The sequence below is a fragment of the Ornithorhynchus anatinus genome, chromosome 6 (genome assembly GCF_004115215.2).
Source record: "Ornithorhynchus anatinus isolate Pmale09 chromosome 6, mOrnAna1.pri.v4, whole genome shotgun sequence".
Lineage (NCBI taxonomy): Eukaryota > Metazoa > Chordata > Mammalia > Monotremata > Ornithorhynchidae > Ornithorhynchus > Ornithorhynchus anatinus.
This window is the reverse complement of record NC_041733.1, coordinates 37,278,806-37,299,602: the sequence shown is the minus strand read 5'-3', so window position 1 is coordinate 37,299,602 and position 20,797 is coordinate 37,278,806. Positions and strand designations below refer to the sequence as shown.

Genomic DNA, 20,797 nt, shown 5'->3' with positions numbered 1-20,797 from the left:
CGCCAAGGAAGTTCACTAGAATTCTGCCCTGAGAAAGCAACGGATAACTGAAAGTATTCAGAATTCAGAAAACTCAGTAAGTTAGATAGGATGTTTAAGGAAACGCAATTTAATCCTTTAGTGTATCCCTTATGATGAAACTTGCAATTTCTTGGCCCCAATATTTTCCACTGCTCTCCGTTCACTCGTTCATAGAGGGAACATTTAGACAAATTGTAATTTTAAAATGTTTTAGGCATATGTGTGCCCTGGAGAGTATTTGCATATTATTTGCTGAAATGGTAGAAATATTAAAGACATGTACTCTACAATTTGCACCATTCTACATTCATTTTATTGCATTTTGTGATATTTTAAATCATCACCATGAAGGTATTTTAAGTGTTTTGCCTAGATTCAACTAAGAATCAACAGGAGCAAAGTATTGAAGTGGCATAAATTCAAAATAAGAACACATTTATAGATGAGAGGTAAAGCCAAAAGTCATGACAAAAAAATATTCTGACATTAGAGTGACTTTTCTGGGACTACAAAGGCCAAAGACTTTTAAATAATATTTCATTTTCTAAACCTCCCTTCCAATATTGTTTGTTTTTCAGAAATGGAATTCTGTGAAACTCCACATATTCTGTGCACTGGCTACCAGACCGACATACACGATGTCGCTCAACACGGCTACCAGATAGAGATGGGTTCAGATGTGGATACTGAAACAGAGGGTGGCGGCTCACCTGATCACGCTCTGAGGATGTGGATGAGGGGAATGAAATCAGAACATAGCTCCTGCTTGTCCAGCCGGGCCAACTCAGCATTGTCCTTGACCGACACTGACCACGAAAGGAAGTCTGATGGAGAAAACGGTAATGAAACAATCCATTTTACATATTTAAAATAGAAAGCGTTCTCTGTTAGACTTTCTGGGTTATTTTATTGTTGACTTCATGTCCAGGAGAGGAACTAGCTCAGAAATCTTTGCCAGAAAATCATGGCAGGAAAATCCTGTGATGGGGGACTGACAGGTGAAAGGGAGGTCGACAGAAGCAAGCCTCCTTTACTTCCTCTTCTGGCACCATGATTACTCTAAAAACTGGGGTGATTAAGGAGTCCCTCAAAGCCAAGTGCCAGCAAGAGCAGCCCTTGTGGATGCTGGTCCACTGGGAGTTTTCTGGAAACCCAGGGGTCCAGCTTTGTTAACAGCTGTTGTACGATTTTTTTCCCCTTCAACAGGAACTAAGTTTAGTCTGTAATGGACCATTTGAAATTAATATAAAGGGCAGTGTTTCTATTTGCTTTGAAAGAAAGAGGGCGGGAAATATAGTCAACTGGACTAGGTGGCTTTGAGTGGTATTCACAATTTTGTTTGTGGTGGAACTCAAATCATCAACTTTATTGCAGAAAAGATCTATTAAATCTATTTAGGTTCTAATTATCAATAGTGGCAATGAGATATGTCTTATGACACACTGTAAAAATCTGGTTTTGTATTTATTCACCTATCTAGTATGTAGAATTAATCAAATTAACTGAAAAAAATAGAACAGGAGGAGAAATATCAGCTATATGCTAGACAATAGATTTAAGCAGACCAATCTCATTAAATCAAATTTAATCTTCTCTTCACCGTTTTAGTAGATGGGCTGTTATCCTTTGTTTGGATTGCTCTTCATTGTTGATCATGTCTTAATATTCCCTCCAAGACCTGAAACCTCGCAATAGAAAACCTGTTAACATTTAAAATCCCGTTTAATCATCAGTTGCTTGGAACATTTTTCAAGTTAGCTGAGAGTTTCCACCGTAGTCACAGGAGATAAAGGTGTAGTGAAAAATGCTAGTGTTGAGATGGAATCGCCCTGCCGCTCTGTATTTTACATTCCTATGACACCTCCGGCTCCTCTGAAACAATTTACTGGAGAGGCCTAGTCAATTCTGAAGGTCGTATACTCTGGTCCTTCTTTAAGCATTTAAAAATGAGGGGGAAAAAAGTCATTCCTTGGGCCTCGGCTTCCTGTGTGCCTCCTGAGGAGGAATGACAAACGTTCCGAATTGCGGACCCCCAGATTATTTGATAAGGGACTATTTAATCTAAGGGTTGGGAATTACCAACCTGTTCTGGAACCAAGTGTTGCTGTATGAAGTCAGATGGCCTCTTGAAGGGGGTGGCAGTTAGCAGGAATGGTCAGGAATGAAGTACTGGTAAAAGAACAGGCGTTGATTGCCCATTTCAGTTTGAATGATTCCCAAGACTTTCTTTATGTTTTTGTCAACACTGACCCGAGTCACCTCGACCAGGTTCTCTACACGTAGGTGTACATGTGTATGTTTGCATGTGTGTCAACCCTGCAGCCAGGTGGTCTGCGGGTTGCTGGGTAGCCATTTGGTCACCAGCCATATGGCCAACTCCTGCACTGAGCTGGCATGGCTTTGGGTAGGACATGGTTCGCACTGGAGTACAGACATAAGAGAGGGTGCCTGTGTTCCTTCTGCCTGCATTCTTTTGGAGGACAGGACGAGTTCCAGCCCAGTTTTCTCTATTGTTCCTAGTGATGTCACTAGCCTTGGGGCAACTGGACCAGCTCTCTCAGCCGCCACCAAAATTATAAATGCCTCGCATTGCTTCCTTAAACAGCTGGGATGATCAGGCATTGAGAAGCATTGTGGCCCAATGGAAAGAGTATAGGCCTGGGAATCAGAGGACCTGGTGACACTTCCCTACTCTGTGCCTCAGTTTTTTCATTTGTAAAATGGGGATTCAGTGCCCATTGTCCTTCCTATTTAGACTGCGAACCCCATGTTGGACAGGATCTGTGTCCAAACTGATCGTCGGGTATGTACCCCAGCGCTTCATACAGAGCTTGGCACCTAGTAAGTGTTTGTCAAATACCACAGTTATTATCATTATTATTTAGCAGGGCTATCCTCCCCCAATTCCAATATGAATCCATTTTCACTTTAACCCATGCTTCTTGTTATTGTGACCAAGAATAATAATAATTGTGGTATTTACATGCTTAACTATGTACCAAGGAGTGGAATGGATCCCAAATAATCAGGTAAGATACAGTTCCTGTTGCACATGGGACTCTCATTCTAAAGTGGGGAGACTTTAGACTGAGTGTGGGGAGAAAAGGTAATTCATCCCCATTTACAGATCTGGAAACTGCTGCAGAGATAAGTTAAATGACTCATTCATAGTCACACAGCCAGCAAGTGGCAGAGCTGGGATTACAACCCAGATCCCCTGAATCCTCGGCCTTTGCCCTTCCCAGGAGGCATCGTTGCTCTGAAACCTTCATCCTATTACAAACCTCTATTTGTCCTACTTATTATTTCCGGTTTAAATCTGGTGTCACAGGATTCAATTTTTTTTTATGTAATGGTTTTAGGAATGGTGGCTCTTGATTTGTTTCTTGAGTGCAATAATTACTGATTTCCTCATCTTGATTCTTCAAGTTCCTAATTCAGGACCAAGTACCAAGAATGTGCTCAGTGACTAGAATATTCTGAGGACTAAATATCTTTCTCCCCCCATAGGCTGTAATATCCAGTGGGCAGGGCTCATGTTTACGAGCTCCATTGTTTTGTCCTTCCACAAGTGCTTCATCCAGTTCTCTGAACGCAGTGTGAACTAAATAATTACCAAGATTTATTTACTAAGTTATTGTAAATCTTGATTGACCAAAATCAAGATTAATTTATTTATTGAACACAGTTTAGAGTTCAGATCTCACAGTCAAACATGCTAGTTTTGCTGCCCACTGATTTTCATCAGTATGCCTATAATATGAGGGCTTCTTTTGTTTGGTTGGTTTTTTTTGGTTTTGTTTGGTATTTGTTAAACAGTTGTTATATGCCAAGGGCTGTACTGAGTTCTGGAGTAGATATGCGACACTCAGGTAGGACCCAGGTCCTGTCCCGCAGGGGGCTCATAGTCTAAGTAGGCGAGAGTGTGATTTATTGTACAGATGAGGAAACTGAGGACCAGAGATGTTAAGTGATGTGCCCAGAGTTTCACGGCAGGGCTGAAAAGGTATAAAATAATGGCTTTCTATTCCCTAAACTGTCCCTATTCTCCAAAATTCCTGCCACCCTTTTTGCCTCTGCATATAGAAAGAAATGTTGGCCCTAAGTGTAGATAATAATGTTGGTATTTGTTAAGCGCTTACTATGTGCCAAGCACTGTTCTAAGCGCTGGGGTAGACACAGGGGAAGCAGGTTGTCCCACGTGGGGCTCACAGTCTTAATCCCCATTTTACAGATGAGGGAACTGAGGCACAGAGAAGTTAAGTGACTTGCCCACAGTCACACAGCTGACAGGTGGCAGAGCTGGGATTCGAACTCATGAGCCCTGACTCCAAAGCCCGTGCTCTTTCCACTGCGCCACGCTGCTTCTCTACAGATCCACAGATTAGGTAAAGAAGAATTCTGTTTTGGCTCTCATTATGTCTGTGGACCCCAAAATCTACGCAAGATGATGAAATAGGTGAAGGTAAGAAACGTTCACCTGAGAGTCACCTTTCCAAGGAGGACACTGGGAAGGAAATGCGTGGGTGGAACAATACTGACTTTGACCGGCATTCACCAATCTAGATTCAGTAGGACCAGCGGGTTTTCCACTTACACTGCCGTACCTTTGCCTGGAAGAAGTTTCGTATTTAACACGATCACCCTGATTTTCCAAACTCTGTGGGTCATATCTGCATTCATCTCTCTATGCCAAATCTGCTTGGTATTTACAGATTTTCAACCTTAGATGGTCTGTGCCTTAGGGAATTTGAATGAATAACTTTCCATTTTTATGCTTGAAATCCCAGAGGGTGCAATTTAAAGAACACCGAAGAGTATCGGGTGATGAAAGGAGTAATGATTTCTGGGCTTTGATGGGGAGCACTCAGAACACTCAAGGTGCAGGCTTTGTTGACACATTTCTCTGAATCAGTGATTTTAAGTAGACTCTTTCTCATAAAAAGTCATATTGATGATGATGATTACCTCTCCTTGAGCTGATATTCAGCTCTATGTTAGATGAGTTTTCATTTTAACACCTGCAAGCAGAGTGAGCTCTTGCAAAACCTCAAACAACCTTGGGCAAAAGCCCCAAACAGATCGGACTTTTGCTCTCTGGGTCAGTGTAGTATTCCTACCCTCCCTTATTCTCTTTCTAATGGAATGTGCATTTCAACCTGGAGCCTTGGGCTATCCCCATTGTGTTTCCATCCTTAGACCTTTGGGACCATGCTGGCAGTGAATAAACTATATGTAATTGTCTTAATGGGAATAGTCAGCCTGCCCTTGTTTATATATGGTTGCTCTGTGCCTCACTCATTCTTAATAAATCTTAGGAAACCTCATCTTTTTTTCTGATCTTCTCTGCCTTGATGACTTTCCAGCTGTAAGAAATGAAGGTGCTTAGCGGAGAAGTCCATCCCAGTGCCCACACCATGACCAAAATCTGGCCAAATACCTGACCTCCTTAATCATGATGAGTCTGCAGTCATAGAATGGATGAATGCATGTACAAAATGAACTTGGGGGAATGAACTGTGGTTTTTTTTTAAGTACTTATTATATGCCAAGCACTGTACTAACCTCTGGGGTAGATGAAAAACTATCAGGTCTCATGGGCTCACAATCTAAGAGGGAGGTCAGGTATTGAATCCCCATTTTGCAAATGAGGGAATTGAGGCACAGAGAAGTTATGTGACTTTCCCAAGGTCACACAGCAAGGAAGTGGTAGAGTCAGGTTTAGAACCCAGTACCTCTGTCTCCCAAGCCTATGCTCCTTCTACTCGGCCATGCTGCTTCTCTGATTAAATTGCAGTCATTTTTATTTTGAATGGTTAGGCTAGCAAACAGTCTACATATCCATATTTTCTTTCTACTTACATATGAAATCAGGAGTGTATGCAAGGGAAATGGGGAGAAATGGAGAGGGAGTGAGTGTGTGTGAAAAATACTACCTTGACTCTGCATCTCTGGAAAATTTACTTAAACGGAGCAGGCCACCAGGTGATATTCAGCAACTGAAAACTAAATTTAGCTCCAGGTGAGTCCCCTAGAGCTACATAAGTATCTGGGAACCTGATCTCAAGAAGGCCCATGATGTCCCTTAAAAGTGATCTTCCAGTGAGAGCGTTAAATCTACACCCCCACTGCTCTAATTTGAAGGTTCATATGCTTGCAATAGGAACAGCAGTAGTTGCTCAACTCTTGCTGCACCTTCTGTTCAGGCGGAAATAGAAACCAAGTTACACTAAACACCCAGGGATGGAATGACCAAAGGCATGTTCATTCTCAATGATATGAAATAAAGTATTTGGGGTACGTGTATTGGACTGTGTGTGTGTGTGTGTGTGTGTGTGTGTGTTCAGTGTGTTCATTTGCTTTAAATCTAGGAATTTATTTTTACATACAGAATGGCATGATGAACAGTTGCCAAAATAAGGTGTCTGCTTGCCCAATTATTACAGAGCCTGAAAAACAGCTCTGTGTAACAGATAACGAAATCCTATATGTACAAAGTTGCATCTGTCTTCCCAATTAGTACTTTGCTCTCCACAGTAACTGTTAGATTTAAAAAAAAAATTATAAGCTTGTTTCTAAAGTCCAAGTAAGCAAACTTGATAGACAACTTGAGAACACGATAGTTATTTCCCCCAGCTTGCATATCATTATTTAAATGATTATATGTTCTTTGCAAAAAATTGACCACTGGATTTTTTATAACCACAGTTCCCAAATTAGTACTGTCATAGTCACACTAATAACATTTTGTTCTTTTTTTTTTTTTTAGCATACCACAGGCTAAAATACATCTAGATTGCTGATTGTGGTTGACCAGTTTTTAGGACTTAACGATTTATTTCAACTACTCCATAGCAAAAAAAAAAAAAAAAGCAGATGTATTATTGAATGTGGCAACATAGACCTCTAGCAAAGATAAGTAGAGGTAAATATTCCCCCAAAATGCTAATGGTAATACTGTAAAATGTAGCAAATAATTCCAGCACTCTCCGGATTAATTTCAGAGAAATATCTGAGAGAGATGTAAACATTTCATGGCCTGAACTAGATCTACTCATAGAATATATAACCTGTTATAAAAATGAAGATATCCTAAAAATCAATGGACAATAAGCCAACTGGATAACAGAATTCATTGCCACCATTCCACACTCTAAGTTTCTGATTAAGATCCTTGGCTGCCTGTAGAATTTTCATGGTGCAGACTGATTCGTAGCCTTGAGTGTCTGGCTATGCACTAGTTTATAACACCTTCTGTTTTTTCTTGTTTTTCTTCTTTTCCTGGTTTTGCAGGCATTTTGACTGTACCTACTAGGTTGTCATTAAGTAGTTACTTTACAACCGAGTGAAGTAGGAGAATAAGCATCCAGGCTAAACATAGATGGAGGAGGGTTTTTAAAGATCCTCGCTGCCCTGGCAGGACTATTTAGTTCCCCCTTCCCCCCTCCACCCAGCCTCCATCCATGGGATCATACCAATTTGGAAGCTTTATGGTCTCTTCTTCAACCCAATCCCAAAGCCAGGTTCTGTCCCAATAGTTGACAATTCTAGAGTATTTTTAGCTTATTTTTGAGAAGAAGAATGCCTGCATGTTCTTAATTAAATCTTATAAAATAAATATTGGATTTAAAACATGAGTCCATATTCAGTTAATACCTTTCAGCTCCAATTCTCCCAAAGACTATTGTGCTTCAGCAATCTTATTTGCATCAAACCTAAATTCATAATGAGGCCACTCATTAAAGTGAATAGCCTGATGTCATGACTCACGGGCCCTTGGAAATATACCCTGCACTTCCTGAATTTGTTTTTTTGTATCAGTTTAAGGAAGTAACTGTAATACATAAACTCTACAAAAACAAAACTTTAAAATCAAAATCTGAAGTTCTCAAAATGTTTTGGTTAGAAATGGATGAAAAACTAATCCATTGATATTTTTAGGTAGACATGAAAATGGCTCTATTTTATCGAGAGCTAGCATCCACACTAATAATTTAGCTTTTAGCGAACTTAATTTCAGTGATTTTTTTAATGGCTCATGCTGCATTAGGAAAGTACCTGCCTCACTCCAGACCTGCTGGATGATTGTGAGTGGCATGCTTCAACTTTATATTGCAAAGACCTCAAATAAAACCACCCAATTTTAAACAGGCAAGTAGCAGGTTTATCAGTCTAGCATACGGCCATCTTTTTAGGATGTCAGAGGTACATTTGAGTGTCAATCATTTTGGCCACCTCTGCCCACCTGGATTGGATCTAATCCCCAGTGGCATTAGAGATGAACACAAAAGAAAACTAAACACAAAAACACACACGTGCAAACCCACTCACCACTTTCTATTGCATTCAGATTTAGATGTTATGAACATCTGACCTTCCTGTTCAGAGATAAAACTGCCATCAGGGAAATCCTTTCCAAGACATTTTGGAAAGGATAATTTGATACTGTTGATCTATTCCATGCTGTAAAAGGGGTAAGTTAAATGTGAGTGGTACCTAAGTTAAATGTGAGTGGTACCTATCAGTATTTGGTCATAGTCCTGAGTCCATTTTCTGCTCAAAGTAAGATTATGTGGGGGTTTTTCTATGCCTTGATCCTTCTTAAGTAGGAAATCATTTCAAATCTCTCCTGTTGTCATTGAATTATTGCCAAGGGTACTTGAGAGAAGGTTTAATTTAAAATGTAGACCTCAGCAAGAGTTAACTTCTGTTACTGCGAGTGTTGCTGCTTTTGAAGCCCTTTATAGCAGAGGTGGGATGTCAACCCCAAGTGCGTACAGTTCTTTTCTGTGCAGCTCAGTCTTGCTTTTCCTTTAGGTAGTTTTACAAAGAAAGATGTCCTTTAGCCCCACGAGTGTGACGAAATTCAGAGTTAACGGCTCCCATTCCTTTGGGATATGCATGACCAAACCAAGGCTCTCTACCACACACTGCCAGTAAATGCACCAAACCTGCCTTGTACATGCTCATCTAAGAGCCCTAAAAAGCTTTGGTAAGGCAACAGGACTTATGAAAAGAATATAAGCCTTACAGGTGTGCTTCCCGGATGTTATGAGAAAGTGTTCCTTCTGATATTTCATTGAGGCCATGAATACTCTTTTAATGGGGAGTTCTTTTTGTTGTGTTTACTTTTTTGGTTTCCATTTGCTGAGAGTATAAAGTATATAGGACACTTTGACTGCATGGTCACAGTTCCTGTGGAACTGTCAGAGTGCCAAAGGAACTGTGAAACAACACAGCGACATGCAAATAGCTTTAGCGGAAACCACACCACATAACTGACATGGTAACGGCTCCGCTGGACCCATCAGAAGTGGGCAAGACACTGTAGTTGACTGTGTAATGGCTCCTTCGGAGATGTTATGCTATTAAAGGAAGGATGTAAGTTATTCGGATTGCTTTATGTATGTGAAAGATAACTTTTGATACCACAATTGACTCTTCTTGAAGGCAGTGACATTTTAAGTATTGGGAAATTGAACTACTCGACAAATACAGTCTTTTTTTCCATTTCTATATTTTGGTGAGAGGCTGATTCTGTTTCTAATTTTTTTATGGGAGCAACAGGTTCTATAGAATCAGGAGTAGCATAGTATCAAAGAAAATAGAAAGAGTATGAAGAATATGATACCCTTTTACAGTTTTAGCCAGGAGGGAACACTATATATATATGCAGATTGGACTGTAAGCCCGTCGATGGGCAGGGATTGTCTCTATCTGTTGCCGAATTGTACATTCCAAGCGCTTAGTACAGTGCTGTGCATATAGTAAGTGCTCAGTAAATGCTATTGAATGAATATATACACATATACATACACACATATGTGTGTGTCTGTGTGTACATATGTACATACACACATATGTGTGTGTCTGTGTGTACATATGTATCTATATCTATATGTAAACCTTTATCTGTCTCTGAAAATATAATCTCACTGAATGTTAGTATGGTTTAATATGATAGAAAACCCAATCATATGTTTCAGAGTAAAATTATTACAGTAAATTAAAATAAAAAGAATATTATCAGGATTTAAAACTCTGGAAGCTAAAAAAAACCTTTGGGACAGGAGACTACTAATATACAGTTGTAAATTAATTTCTCAGGATACTAAAAATGGACTATAAAATAGAAGCATTATTTTAACTTGGCTTAGGTTATTATGTCCACTCCTTAACTTATACTAAATATGTGTATATAGTCATCCATTTTCCAGGACAGTGCTACTGATGGTGAAATCCTACCCATGTGTGTGTGAGAGAAAATACTGATGTGGGTTTGACGCCCATGTCCATGTGGTGTGCATGGAAGGAATGCCTTGCTGCACTATTGCAGGATCTGTCTCTTGTTTCAAGCCAGTCTCTTGGCATACAAACTTCTGTGAAAACTTTGCTTAAAGAGAGCAACCCATCTATGATTGCCAGTCATCTGGCTGGACAGTGGTTTCCTTATAGTACATTGCATCAGTTAGATCATGCTTCAGTATGACCATAATTTATTCATGTTGCCCATCCTATTTGCATGAATCCTTTTTCAGTTCACCAGGAAGCCACTGCTTGGGTATCCTACTCTCATCTCTAGTAGGTACCCAAGGAAGTTTTAAATGATACGGGAATTGCTTCAGTGCTGATGAGCTGGCTGAATTCCAGGAACTCAGCGTTAAGAATCTCATCCTGCCAAGCAATGCTACTGTAACTGCTCTTGAAGGTCATTATAGTGTTCTTGTCATCTGTGTAAGATTATCTCTTTGGGGTTGGTTTCATATAATAATGATAGTATTTGCTAAGTGCTTACTATGTGCCAAGTACCGTTCTAAGAGCTGGGTAGATACAGGGTAATCAGGTTGTCCCATGTGGGGCTCACACTTTTAATCTCCAATTCACAGATTAGATAACTGAGACACAGAGACAGAGTGAAGTGATTTACCCAAGGTCACACAGCAGACAAGTGGCGTAGCCAGGATTAGAACTCACATCCTCTGACTCCCAAGCCCATACTCTTGCCACTAAACCATGCTGCTTCTAAATAATAATAATGGTATTGGTTAAGTGCTTACTATGTGCCAGGCACTGTTCTAAGTGCTGGGGTGGATTCAAGCAAATCGGATTGGTCACGGTCCCTTTCCCATGTGGGGCTCACAGTCTCAATCCTCATTTTACAGATGAGGGAACTGAGGCACAGAGAATTGAAGTGACTTGCCCAAAGTCACACAGCTGATAGGTGACGGAGCCGGGATTAGAACCCACGACCGCTGACTCTCAAGCCCGTGGTCTTTCCACTGAGCCACACTGCTTCTCGTGGCTTAGTTTATGGTTGTATTAACATTCTCACTTCTTATGGGTCAAGAAAATAGAATTACATGGAAGTGTTTCTCAGGAGTAAGTAGAACGAGAATCATGGTAGAGGTGGCATATTTTCTTCATATACATTCAAATGTAGGATTAGTTGTGATTTTTAGAGTGATTGATAGTTTTCACCTTGTAGGCAGGGATAATCATGACCTCCTAATGACCTTACGTACTATATGTCTTTCTATTTGAAAGGTTAAAAAAAAATCCACAAGTTGTAACATAAAATCTAAAGAGAAATATAATAGATTACTTCATGTGCTTTTATTCAGGTTACAACCTGAACTATTCTGCAACTTCTGCCTTTATTTTTCTATGTCTTTTTTAAAAACTTTTGGATCATGATATTCAAAGTAAAGTAAAATCATTTTTTTTCACTGGCCGGCTTCCTAAAATTGAAATTGACAATTTATACTCCCATAATACACAGCGTACAAGTATTCTACAGAGTGAAGCTGGGTGTTTAAGTAGAGCCCGATGGACAAGTAATTTTATATTCGCAAGTCGCCTGCCAAAATTAGCAGTTGTAAAAACAAAAAAGACAGCTGCAAATTAAAAACCTTTCATGTAAATAAATTCATTGCTGTTTTTCTTTTGCAATAAAATAACATACCCTTTTCACCTAACCATTTCATCAATGTACGCATAATTACGGTTTTATGACAAATGGCTATATTTTGCTAAATGGTTGATTTGAAATTTGGTTTTCCTTATTTATCCTAGTTCTCTATTCTTTACTTTTGGATTTAGTTGTATGACCAGCATCATTCACAAATTTATATGTAGGTGCTTTTCATTTATGTTGATGGGAGGGTAAATACAAAAGCACTTTGGCTGCAATGATCTTTCCTTTATATTCATTGCACCTTGGCAAGTTTACGCAAGTTTATAGTATAAAACTATACTTTCGGGGCTGGTTTCTGTGATCCCAGGACTCTTCTTTATAGCAGTTCATTACATGTCCTGAGATAAAGCATGAATACGCAGAAAAAGCTTCCTGTCCAGCAACTACCCTTTCTTCACTACCGTTTGCTCCATGGACCAAGGAGGTGACGTTTACACCTATGCATTGGTGAAAGGTTTTAGGGTTTGTTTAATCGTCTCCTTTCTGGGGAATACTATACAATCTGCGCACTGGTCTTGGCAGAAAGAGTAGGATGGGACCAACTTGACTCACACTTTGGTTGTTCCACGATTTCTGGGACAAGACGTGATATCGAAATGTGGTTAATTAGAATTTGGCAGGCTGACACCCAAGTGTTAAGCCACAGTAGGACCAGAGAAGAAAAAGATAAAGTTCAACCTACTAAGTTTCTGCCAACTCTTCCTATACATACCTGTGACCTCCCAGAACACATTATTACTTGGAGTGCAGCTGGATCACAAAGTACCTTGCAAGGCCTGAGGGTTTATACCTCCAGAGAGGGTGGCCAGTGATGCCTCTGGGGATACTGGATATCCACATTCATTCACTTGTATTTATTGAGCAGTTGCTGTGTGCAGAGAACTGTACTAAGTGCTCGGGAGAGTAAGATACAATAATAAACAGACATGTTCCCTTGCCCACAATGAGCTTAGAGTCCAGAGGCGGGAAGACATTCATTCATTCATTCAATAGTATTTATTGAGCGCTTACTATGTGCAGAGCACTGTACTAAGCGCTTGGAATGTACAGTTCGGCAACAGATAGAGACAATCCCTGCCCACTGATGGGCTAAAAGTCTAATCGGGGGAGACAGACAGACAAAAGAAATAGCAATAAATAGAATGAAGGGGATGTACATCTCATTAACAAAATAAATAGGGTAATAAAAATATATACAAATGAGTGGACGAACACAGTGCTGAGGGGAGGGGAAGGGAGAGGGGGAGGAGCAGAGAGAAAGAGGGGGAAAAGACAGACAACAATACAAATAAATTACAGATATGCACAAAAGTTCTGTCAGGCTGAGAGCGGGGAAGAGCCAGGAGAGCTTTTCAGGGTGACGCACAAGGGAGTGGGAGAAGAGGAAAGGGCGGGAGTGATGTCCTGGGGCATTACAACAGACACGCAGAGTATGTGATGACAACTTTCAGAATATGTTGTGACCACTTCCCAGCTGTGAGACTCAGTGGAAGGAAAGGAGACAGGAACTGCTTAAAACAATACAAAAACATCAGTTAGAAGAACATCTAGTGTGCTGTCCATACTGAAGAAGAAACTGACTGGCTAAAAAACATATTGTCCCATATAAAACTGGATGAATGACCCCTCTACTTTTGTAGGCCTGATGTCCTTTGGGACTAGTGAGCGTTTGATTGTGGTAATTGGCATTTTGGAGGGTGACGTTATACTTCAAGCGTTTATCACAGAGCTCGGTATTTTTCCATACAATATTCCCGTTACGCATTTTTAGCAATATATATCACAGTAAAGGCTTATTAAGATCTTCTTATTTTACTACTTGTTTTTTAAACAACTCCCTGGAATTAGAGTCATGGGTCTGTTAAATCGGCAGACACTTGGAACTTGTGTTTCATTAAATAATGATTAGTCTCCAAAGTTGGTCTCCACAGAACAGTGGTTTACAAGGATTATATTAAGAGGACTGGGCCCTTAGGAACTGGAAAAAATAACTTGGTTTTATTTTACTGGTATTTTGCACCTTGCAACTGTGAGTCTTGAAATGAAGAAATAACTTGTTTATCAACAAGTTAGGTTTCGGTTGTTGCAGATGGAATTAGTGCAAATAAAATAGAAAGAAGTCCCTAGCAAATCAATACTGCATTGGTAGTAAACTGGAAAATACTGACAAATTATCCTTTTAGGGCTTAGCAAGGTTTAATCTAAACATCGTTTTCTCTTGGCAGCGTGAAAGAGAAAAGGGTAATTTATTACACCATCTTGATATGGATAAGAAAAGACTGCTGCTTGCTGCTTCACTACGCCTGTCTAGTTTCTTACCTTAGAATTTTTACACTGATTACAATTTTTAAAATCATGTACTGAGTTCTTACAAATGCAATTTTCCTTTTGGTAACATCAAGGAAATACTTTGTAATATTCCAAACAACTAATTTCAGAAAGTTGTACTTTTGAAATGCTATGTTCAAGAAATGAGAGATTATATTACTTCTCATAATAAAAGGGGGCTGTACAGGTAAAATGGTTCTTGTTTCTTTATGTAAATTCTTTTTTATGTTTTCCACAGAGGAACTCATGATGTCACATGGACTAGCCTTGTGCCTGTACTAACACGTACTCGATTTCCAAATCTAATCTCTATCCCTAACCTCTTTCCTTCCTTGCAATTTCGCACTTCCTCCTGCCTTCAGGATGTCTCTACCTGGATGCCCCGCCAACACCTCATGTTAAACATGTCCAAAACTGAACTCCTTATCTTCCCACCCTTCCCCTGTCCTTTCCCTGTTTTGCCCATCACTGTAGACAGGACCACTAATCTCCCTGTCTCACAAGCCCATAACCTTGGCAGTGTCCTCAACTCATCTCTCCCCATTCCGCCAACGTATTTGATCTGTCACCTGCCACTTCTACCTTTCACAACATTGCTAAAATCCACCCTTTCCTCTCCATCCAAACTGCTACCATGCTGATCCAACTCCACCTGGATTACTGCATCCGCCTCTTCGCTGACCTCCCAGCCTCCTGTCTCTACCCACTTCAATCCATACTTCACTCTCTTGCACCGATCATTTATCAACAAAAAAAGCTGAATCCTTGTTTCTCCATTCCTCAAGAACCTCCAATGGCTACCTATCCACCTTCATATCAAACAGAAGCTCCTAACCATTGGCTGGAAAATAATCAGTTCACCCTCTCCTAGCTCACCTCACCTATCTTCGATGAGAGCCCAGCCTGCACACTCCGTTCCTCTAGCGTCGGCTTATTCACTGTGCTCCCCTTCTCATCTCTCTCTCCACGGGCCCCTTTCCCACATCCTCCCCTTAGGCTGGAGTGCCCTTCCCCTTCATCTATCCCAGACCCCAACTCTCCCCACCTTCAAAGCATTAGTAAAATGACATTTCCTCCAAGAGGCCTTCCTGATTAAGCCCTTTTTTCCCCAGCTCCCTCTCCCTTCAGTGTCGTCTCTGCACTTGGATCTCTGACCTTGGGGATGTTTGATATTTGCTCCACTCTCAACCCCACAGCACTGATGTACATATCTTTATATATTATGAATTGCTTATTTATATTAATGGCTGTTTCCTTCTCTAAGCTTTTTACTTAACGTGTCAAAAACGGAACACCTTATCTTCCTACCCCAAACCCTGTCTTCCTTCTTTCCCAGCACAGTAGACAGCCCCACCACGCTCCCTGCCTCACAAGCCCACAACGTTGGCATTATCCTTGACTCCCCTCTTTCATTCAACCCACATATTCAATCTGTCACTAAATCCTGTCGGTTCAACCTGCACATCACTAAAATCCACCCTTTCTTCTCCATCCAAACTGCTACCACATTAATCCAAGCACTTAAACCTATCCTGCCTTGATTACTCTATCAGCCTCCTTGCTGTCCTCCCTGCCTCCTGTCTCTCCCCACTCCAGTCCATATTCCACTTTGCTGCCCAGATCATTTTTCTACAGAATTCATTCAGTCCATATTTTCTCACTCCTCAGGAACCTCCATCCGCTTTCACAACAAACTGAAACTCCTTATCGCTGGATTTCAAGCACTCAATCACCTTGTCCTCTCCTACCTCTTCTCAGGGCTACTCTCCTACTACAACCCAGCCCGCACACTTTGATCCTCTAATGGAACCTACTCACGGTATCTCGATCTCGTCTATCTTCCCATCTACCTCTCACCCACATCCTGCCACATCCTGAGGCACTTTCCCTCTTCATATCCAACAGAAATTACTTTCCCCCACTTCCAAGCCTTTCTGAAGGCACATCTCCTCCAAGAGGCTTTTCCTAAATCCTCTTTTCCTTTTCTTCAAATCCCTTCTTTGTCACCCTGTCTTGCTCCCTTTATTTATCATTTTTCCCAGCCCCACAGCACATATTTACAAGCTTGTTGTGGGCAGGACATGTGTCTGTTACATGGTACTTTCCAAAATGCTTAGTACAGTACTCTGCACAAAGTAAACACTCAAAAAATATAATTGATTGACTGTGGGCAAGGAACATGTCTGCTAACTCTTGTATGGTTCAGTCTCTGCTCATTGTGAGTGCTCAGTAAATACCACTGATTGATCGAAAGCCTTTTAAACACCTTCCGTTATTATTACTGTCATTATCATCATCATTATTATTACTGTATTTGTTAACTGCTTACTGTATGTCAAGCTTTACAGTTGTGGAAACTGAGGCACGGAGAAGTTAAGTGACCTGACCAGGGTCACACAGTATGCAATTGTCAGAGCTGAAATTAGAACCCAGTTCTTCTAGCTCCCAGCCCTATGTTCTTTCCCCTAGGCCACCTGGCTTCTAGTCCACAAAATCATGGGTGAGGGAATTTGAGACAGAAGTGAATCCATTTTTCCATGAGAAAAATTAATGAAATTTATTTGAGGAGATTAGATAAATTAGATTAGATTAGATAAAGCAGTACCCCTTATTGTAACACTTTTCTTTTAGTGCTCTTTCATGGCAGCACTAATTTTAATGTGAGTATTTCTTACTGCCACCCCTCCAGGTCACCCCTGGAGAGTTTCCAGTACTCTACCAGTCTCGACTTGGAGGGAGAGTCAAGCAGAGGCATATTCATTCCATTCCTAGCTTGGGCGGTAGCTAGCGAGTAGAAGACAATCTGCTACAAGTCAAAATTCCCCTGTGCTGGGCAGCAGAGTCGAAGGTTTACTGCCCAGAAGGAAACAATGGTAAACCGCTTCCATATTTTTACCAGTACGGTTACACTACCGAAACGATGGCAGATGGAGGTGGGGCATTCTGTGAGAGATGTGTCCACGGCGTCGCTATGGGTCGGACACGACTCGACAGCACAACAACAAAAATTTCTTACTGCACACACTCTCAGTGTCAGGCTTCAAAGTTGACTTGGATTTAAAGACTTCCCTCCCTCTCTTCCTCAACTTTCAAAATGTTTTAATTGTCTAGAATAGAATGATTCGAACCCATTTCAATTTAGCATTCAATAAGAGATCTATTTAACCATGATAGTAAGTTAGCATAAGGTATCTTTTGTTGAGTAAGATGTCAGAGTTAACACTTAGAGATCCATATATTAAGAACAAATACTTTTTGTCACTGGTGACCGATTACATTGATATTGGTCAGACTGTAAGCTCACTGTGGGTATTCATTCAATCGTATTTAGTGAGTGCTTACTATGAGCAGAGCACTGTACTAAGCTCTTGGAAAGTGCAGTTCAGCAATAAAGAGGGACAATATCTGCCCTTAACGGGCTTACAGTCTAGGAATGGATCTACCAGCTCTCGTACACTGTACTCTCCCAGGTGCTTAGGTCAGTGTTCTGCATACAGTGAGTGTTCAATAAATACTGTTGATTGATATAACCATTATGTTTTTTCATCACTATTTAAAACATGATTTTTCATCACTTTTTTGGACCTGAGGCAGGCATAAAGTATTTTCCATTATTTCTTGTGGTAAATCATACTTCATTTACTCTTCTTTTTGTGTATCAATCTATTTTCACAGATCTAATTGGTGCTAAATAGGGCATAGCAGTACTTCCTCTGGAAGGTGCTAAAGTTTTGAAATATATAAATATTAAAACTTCATGTTAAAAAGTAAGAAAAACAGAAATGACCTGAGCTAGAAAGTCATGTTCATATTGAAGAAAGATGTTTTTATTTAATTGACATCAGTTGATTCTTAGATATCACGTTTTTGGCAGGGAACAAAATGAGAAACTGATCTTACCAAGAAAATATGAGTGAAAATGTGTTATGCACCTTTGACTGGATCTTGAAAATCTGTAAATTATCAAAAACAAAACCAACTGTGAGCAAATTATTATAATTACATCTAGTGGTATACTTGCCAAAATATAATAATACTGATAACTGTAATGATAAGAGTATTCGTTAAGCCCTTAATATGTGTCAAGCACTATAGCGAGGTTTGGGGGAGTTACAATATCAAGGGTTGGACACAATCCCTCTCCCAGTGGAGCTCATAATGTAAGGAGTTGCCTGGGAAGGGGGGAGAAAAGGTATTTATTGAGCTCTACTAGGTGCAGGGCCCTGTGCTAAGTGCTTGGGAGAGACCTATATAATAATTAGCAGATACTTTTCCTGACCATAGCAAGCTTTCATTCCAACATTTTAACAATCTTTAAAAAATTTGACTCCCCTTGGAAATTCTTTTGTTTCCACTGTTAAGTGCTTACCATGTGTCATGCACTGTTGTAAGCACTGGGGTAGGTACAAGAAGCTTATCCCATGATTTTTGTGATTGGCTCAGACTAAACTGACTAATGCAAGCCTGTTCAGCCTAAACTGCCCAGCTAAACTCACGGATGCAAAAGGCACAGGGAAGCGAGATCAAAAAAGACGTGGCATTGGGAAGCAGCAGCAGATAATAATAATAATGTTGGTATTTGCTAAATGCTTACTATGTGCAGAGCACTGTCCTAAGCCCTGGGATAGATACACGATGATCAGGTTGTCCCACGTGAGGCTCACAGTTAATCCCCATTTTACAGATGAGGTAACTGAGGCACAGAGAAGGTAAGTTGACTTGCCCACAGTCACACAGCTGCCAAGTGGCAGAGGCGGAATTCGAACCCATGACCTCTGACTCCACTGAGCCACGCTGCTTCTGACGGGTTGGCTTGGGGTGCAGAAGTTAGGTATTAGAAGCAGCATGGCATAGGTGGATAGCAAATAGATCTGGGAGTCAGAAGGTCATAGGTTCTAATCCTGGCTCTGCCACTTGTCTGCTGTGTGACGCTGGGCAAGTCACTTAACTTTCCTGTGCTTCGGTAACCTCATCTGTAAAATGGGCATTGAGATTGTGAGCCCCAAGTGGGACAAGAGACTGTGTTCAACCCAATTTGCTGGTATCCACCCCAGCGCTTACTGCAGTGCCTGGCACTTAATAAGTGCTTAACAAATATTATTATTATTATTACTGTTATTATTATGGGGTCACATCCTTGAAGCTGAGCTGTCAGAAGAGTCTAACACCAAGATGGGAAAGAAAAAACTGTGTCAGGTCCGGGAAGCAAAACTGTGAAAGGGTAACCAGGGTCAGTCTTTACATGTAAGTAATATAAGAGGGGAGGTTGCTTTCTCCCTCTAGAATGTAAGCACCTTGTGGGCTGGGAACATGTCTACCAAATGTATTGTACTCACCCAAGCACTTAATTCAGTGCCTTTCACATAGTAAAAGCTAAGAAAAAATGCCACTGATTGATTTCACGTTGATATTATCAGCCACATTTATACTTAAAATGAAAACCTTATAATCAGTAAGGACATACTCAAACCCCAAAAAGAGCTGTTTCTTTTTAGTGCTCCAATTTGATCTCATTGCTTTTCACCTGAACACCAACCCGCATTTGACTGTCTCCAAATGTTTTATAGACAAGTATCATTGTCCATACTTGGCACATGGAAATGGAAGTTGACATGCCTCTGAGCAATAGCAGCTTGACCGCCTTGTGAAATCCGAACTGTCAATTTCTACGCATTCTTGTATTTCATATTTGAAACTGTGGATCACAGTCTACGTGTGTTATGATCCCAGAAAATTCCATTCCTTTAATTCCTAGGAGGCTTTGATCCAGAAGAGGGGGCACTGCACCGCCCCCCCACCTCCACCCCCAAGCACAAATCCACAGACTCAGCAGCAGCTCATTGTAATCTGATGTGGTGAAGAAATAAGAAATTATAAAGCTTTTCATTCATTCAGTAGTTACTATGTGCAGAGCACTGTACTAAACGCTTGGAAAGTACAGTTCGACATCAGATAGAGACATTCCCTTCCCAGTAATGGGCTCACCGTCTAAACGACTTGTATGCAGAGAAGTGAAAAAGAGCCATGCGTGACTTGCAAGCCATAGTTTGGCCACTTCTGAATATAGGTTCAAGAATACTTTGGATAATTTCTGGCGTGAGTGGTCCAAAATGAGTTCTCAGAGGGTAAGGTAGAGACATAGAAATGTTGGGGTGTTAGTATATCACGGGCTCCTCCTCCCCATCCCAACCCCTAACTGTAGGGGCTCCTCAAGGGTCAGTTCCCTCTGCTGCCTCTGTTATCTTTCTACAGAAATGCTCTAGGCATGTCACCCCCCTCCTCAAATCGCCAGTGGTTGCCTATCAACCTTCACATGAAACAAAAACTCCTCACTCTTGGCTTCAAAGCTCTCCATCACCTTGCTGCCTCCTACTTCACCTCCCTTCTCTCCTTCTACAGCCCAGCCCATACACTCGGCTCTTCTGCCTCCGTTAACCTCCTCACGGTGCCTCGTTCTCGCCACTCCCGCCGTCG

At 40.8% G+C, this 20,797-nt stretch overlaps 1 protein-coding gene and 1 non-coding gene across 4 annotated transcripts in view; both read left to right on the top strand.

The window, feature by feature from the left end:
* Positions 1-20,797, top strand: part of TENM1 (teneurin transmembrane protein 1) — a 717,827-nt gene that overhangs the window by 270,137 nt on the left and 426,893 nt on the right. For all 3 annotated transcript variants that reach the window (XM_039912369.1, XM_029067334.2, XM_029067335.2), the window contains exon 3: positions 600-860. In XM_039912369.1, coding sequence (XP_039768303.1) covers positions 600-860 — 261 coding nt within the window. The remainder of the gene's footprint in view (positions 1-599; positions 861-20,797) is intronic.
* On the top strand, positions 17,004-17,137 carry LOC114813022. The gene has a single exon (XR_003760633.1). It is a non-coding gene; the product is annotated as a small nucleolar RNA SNORA7 (small nucleolar RNA).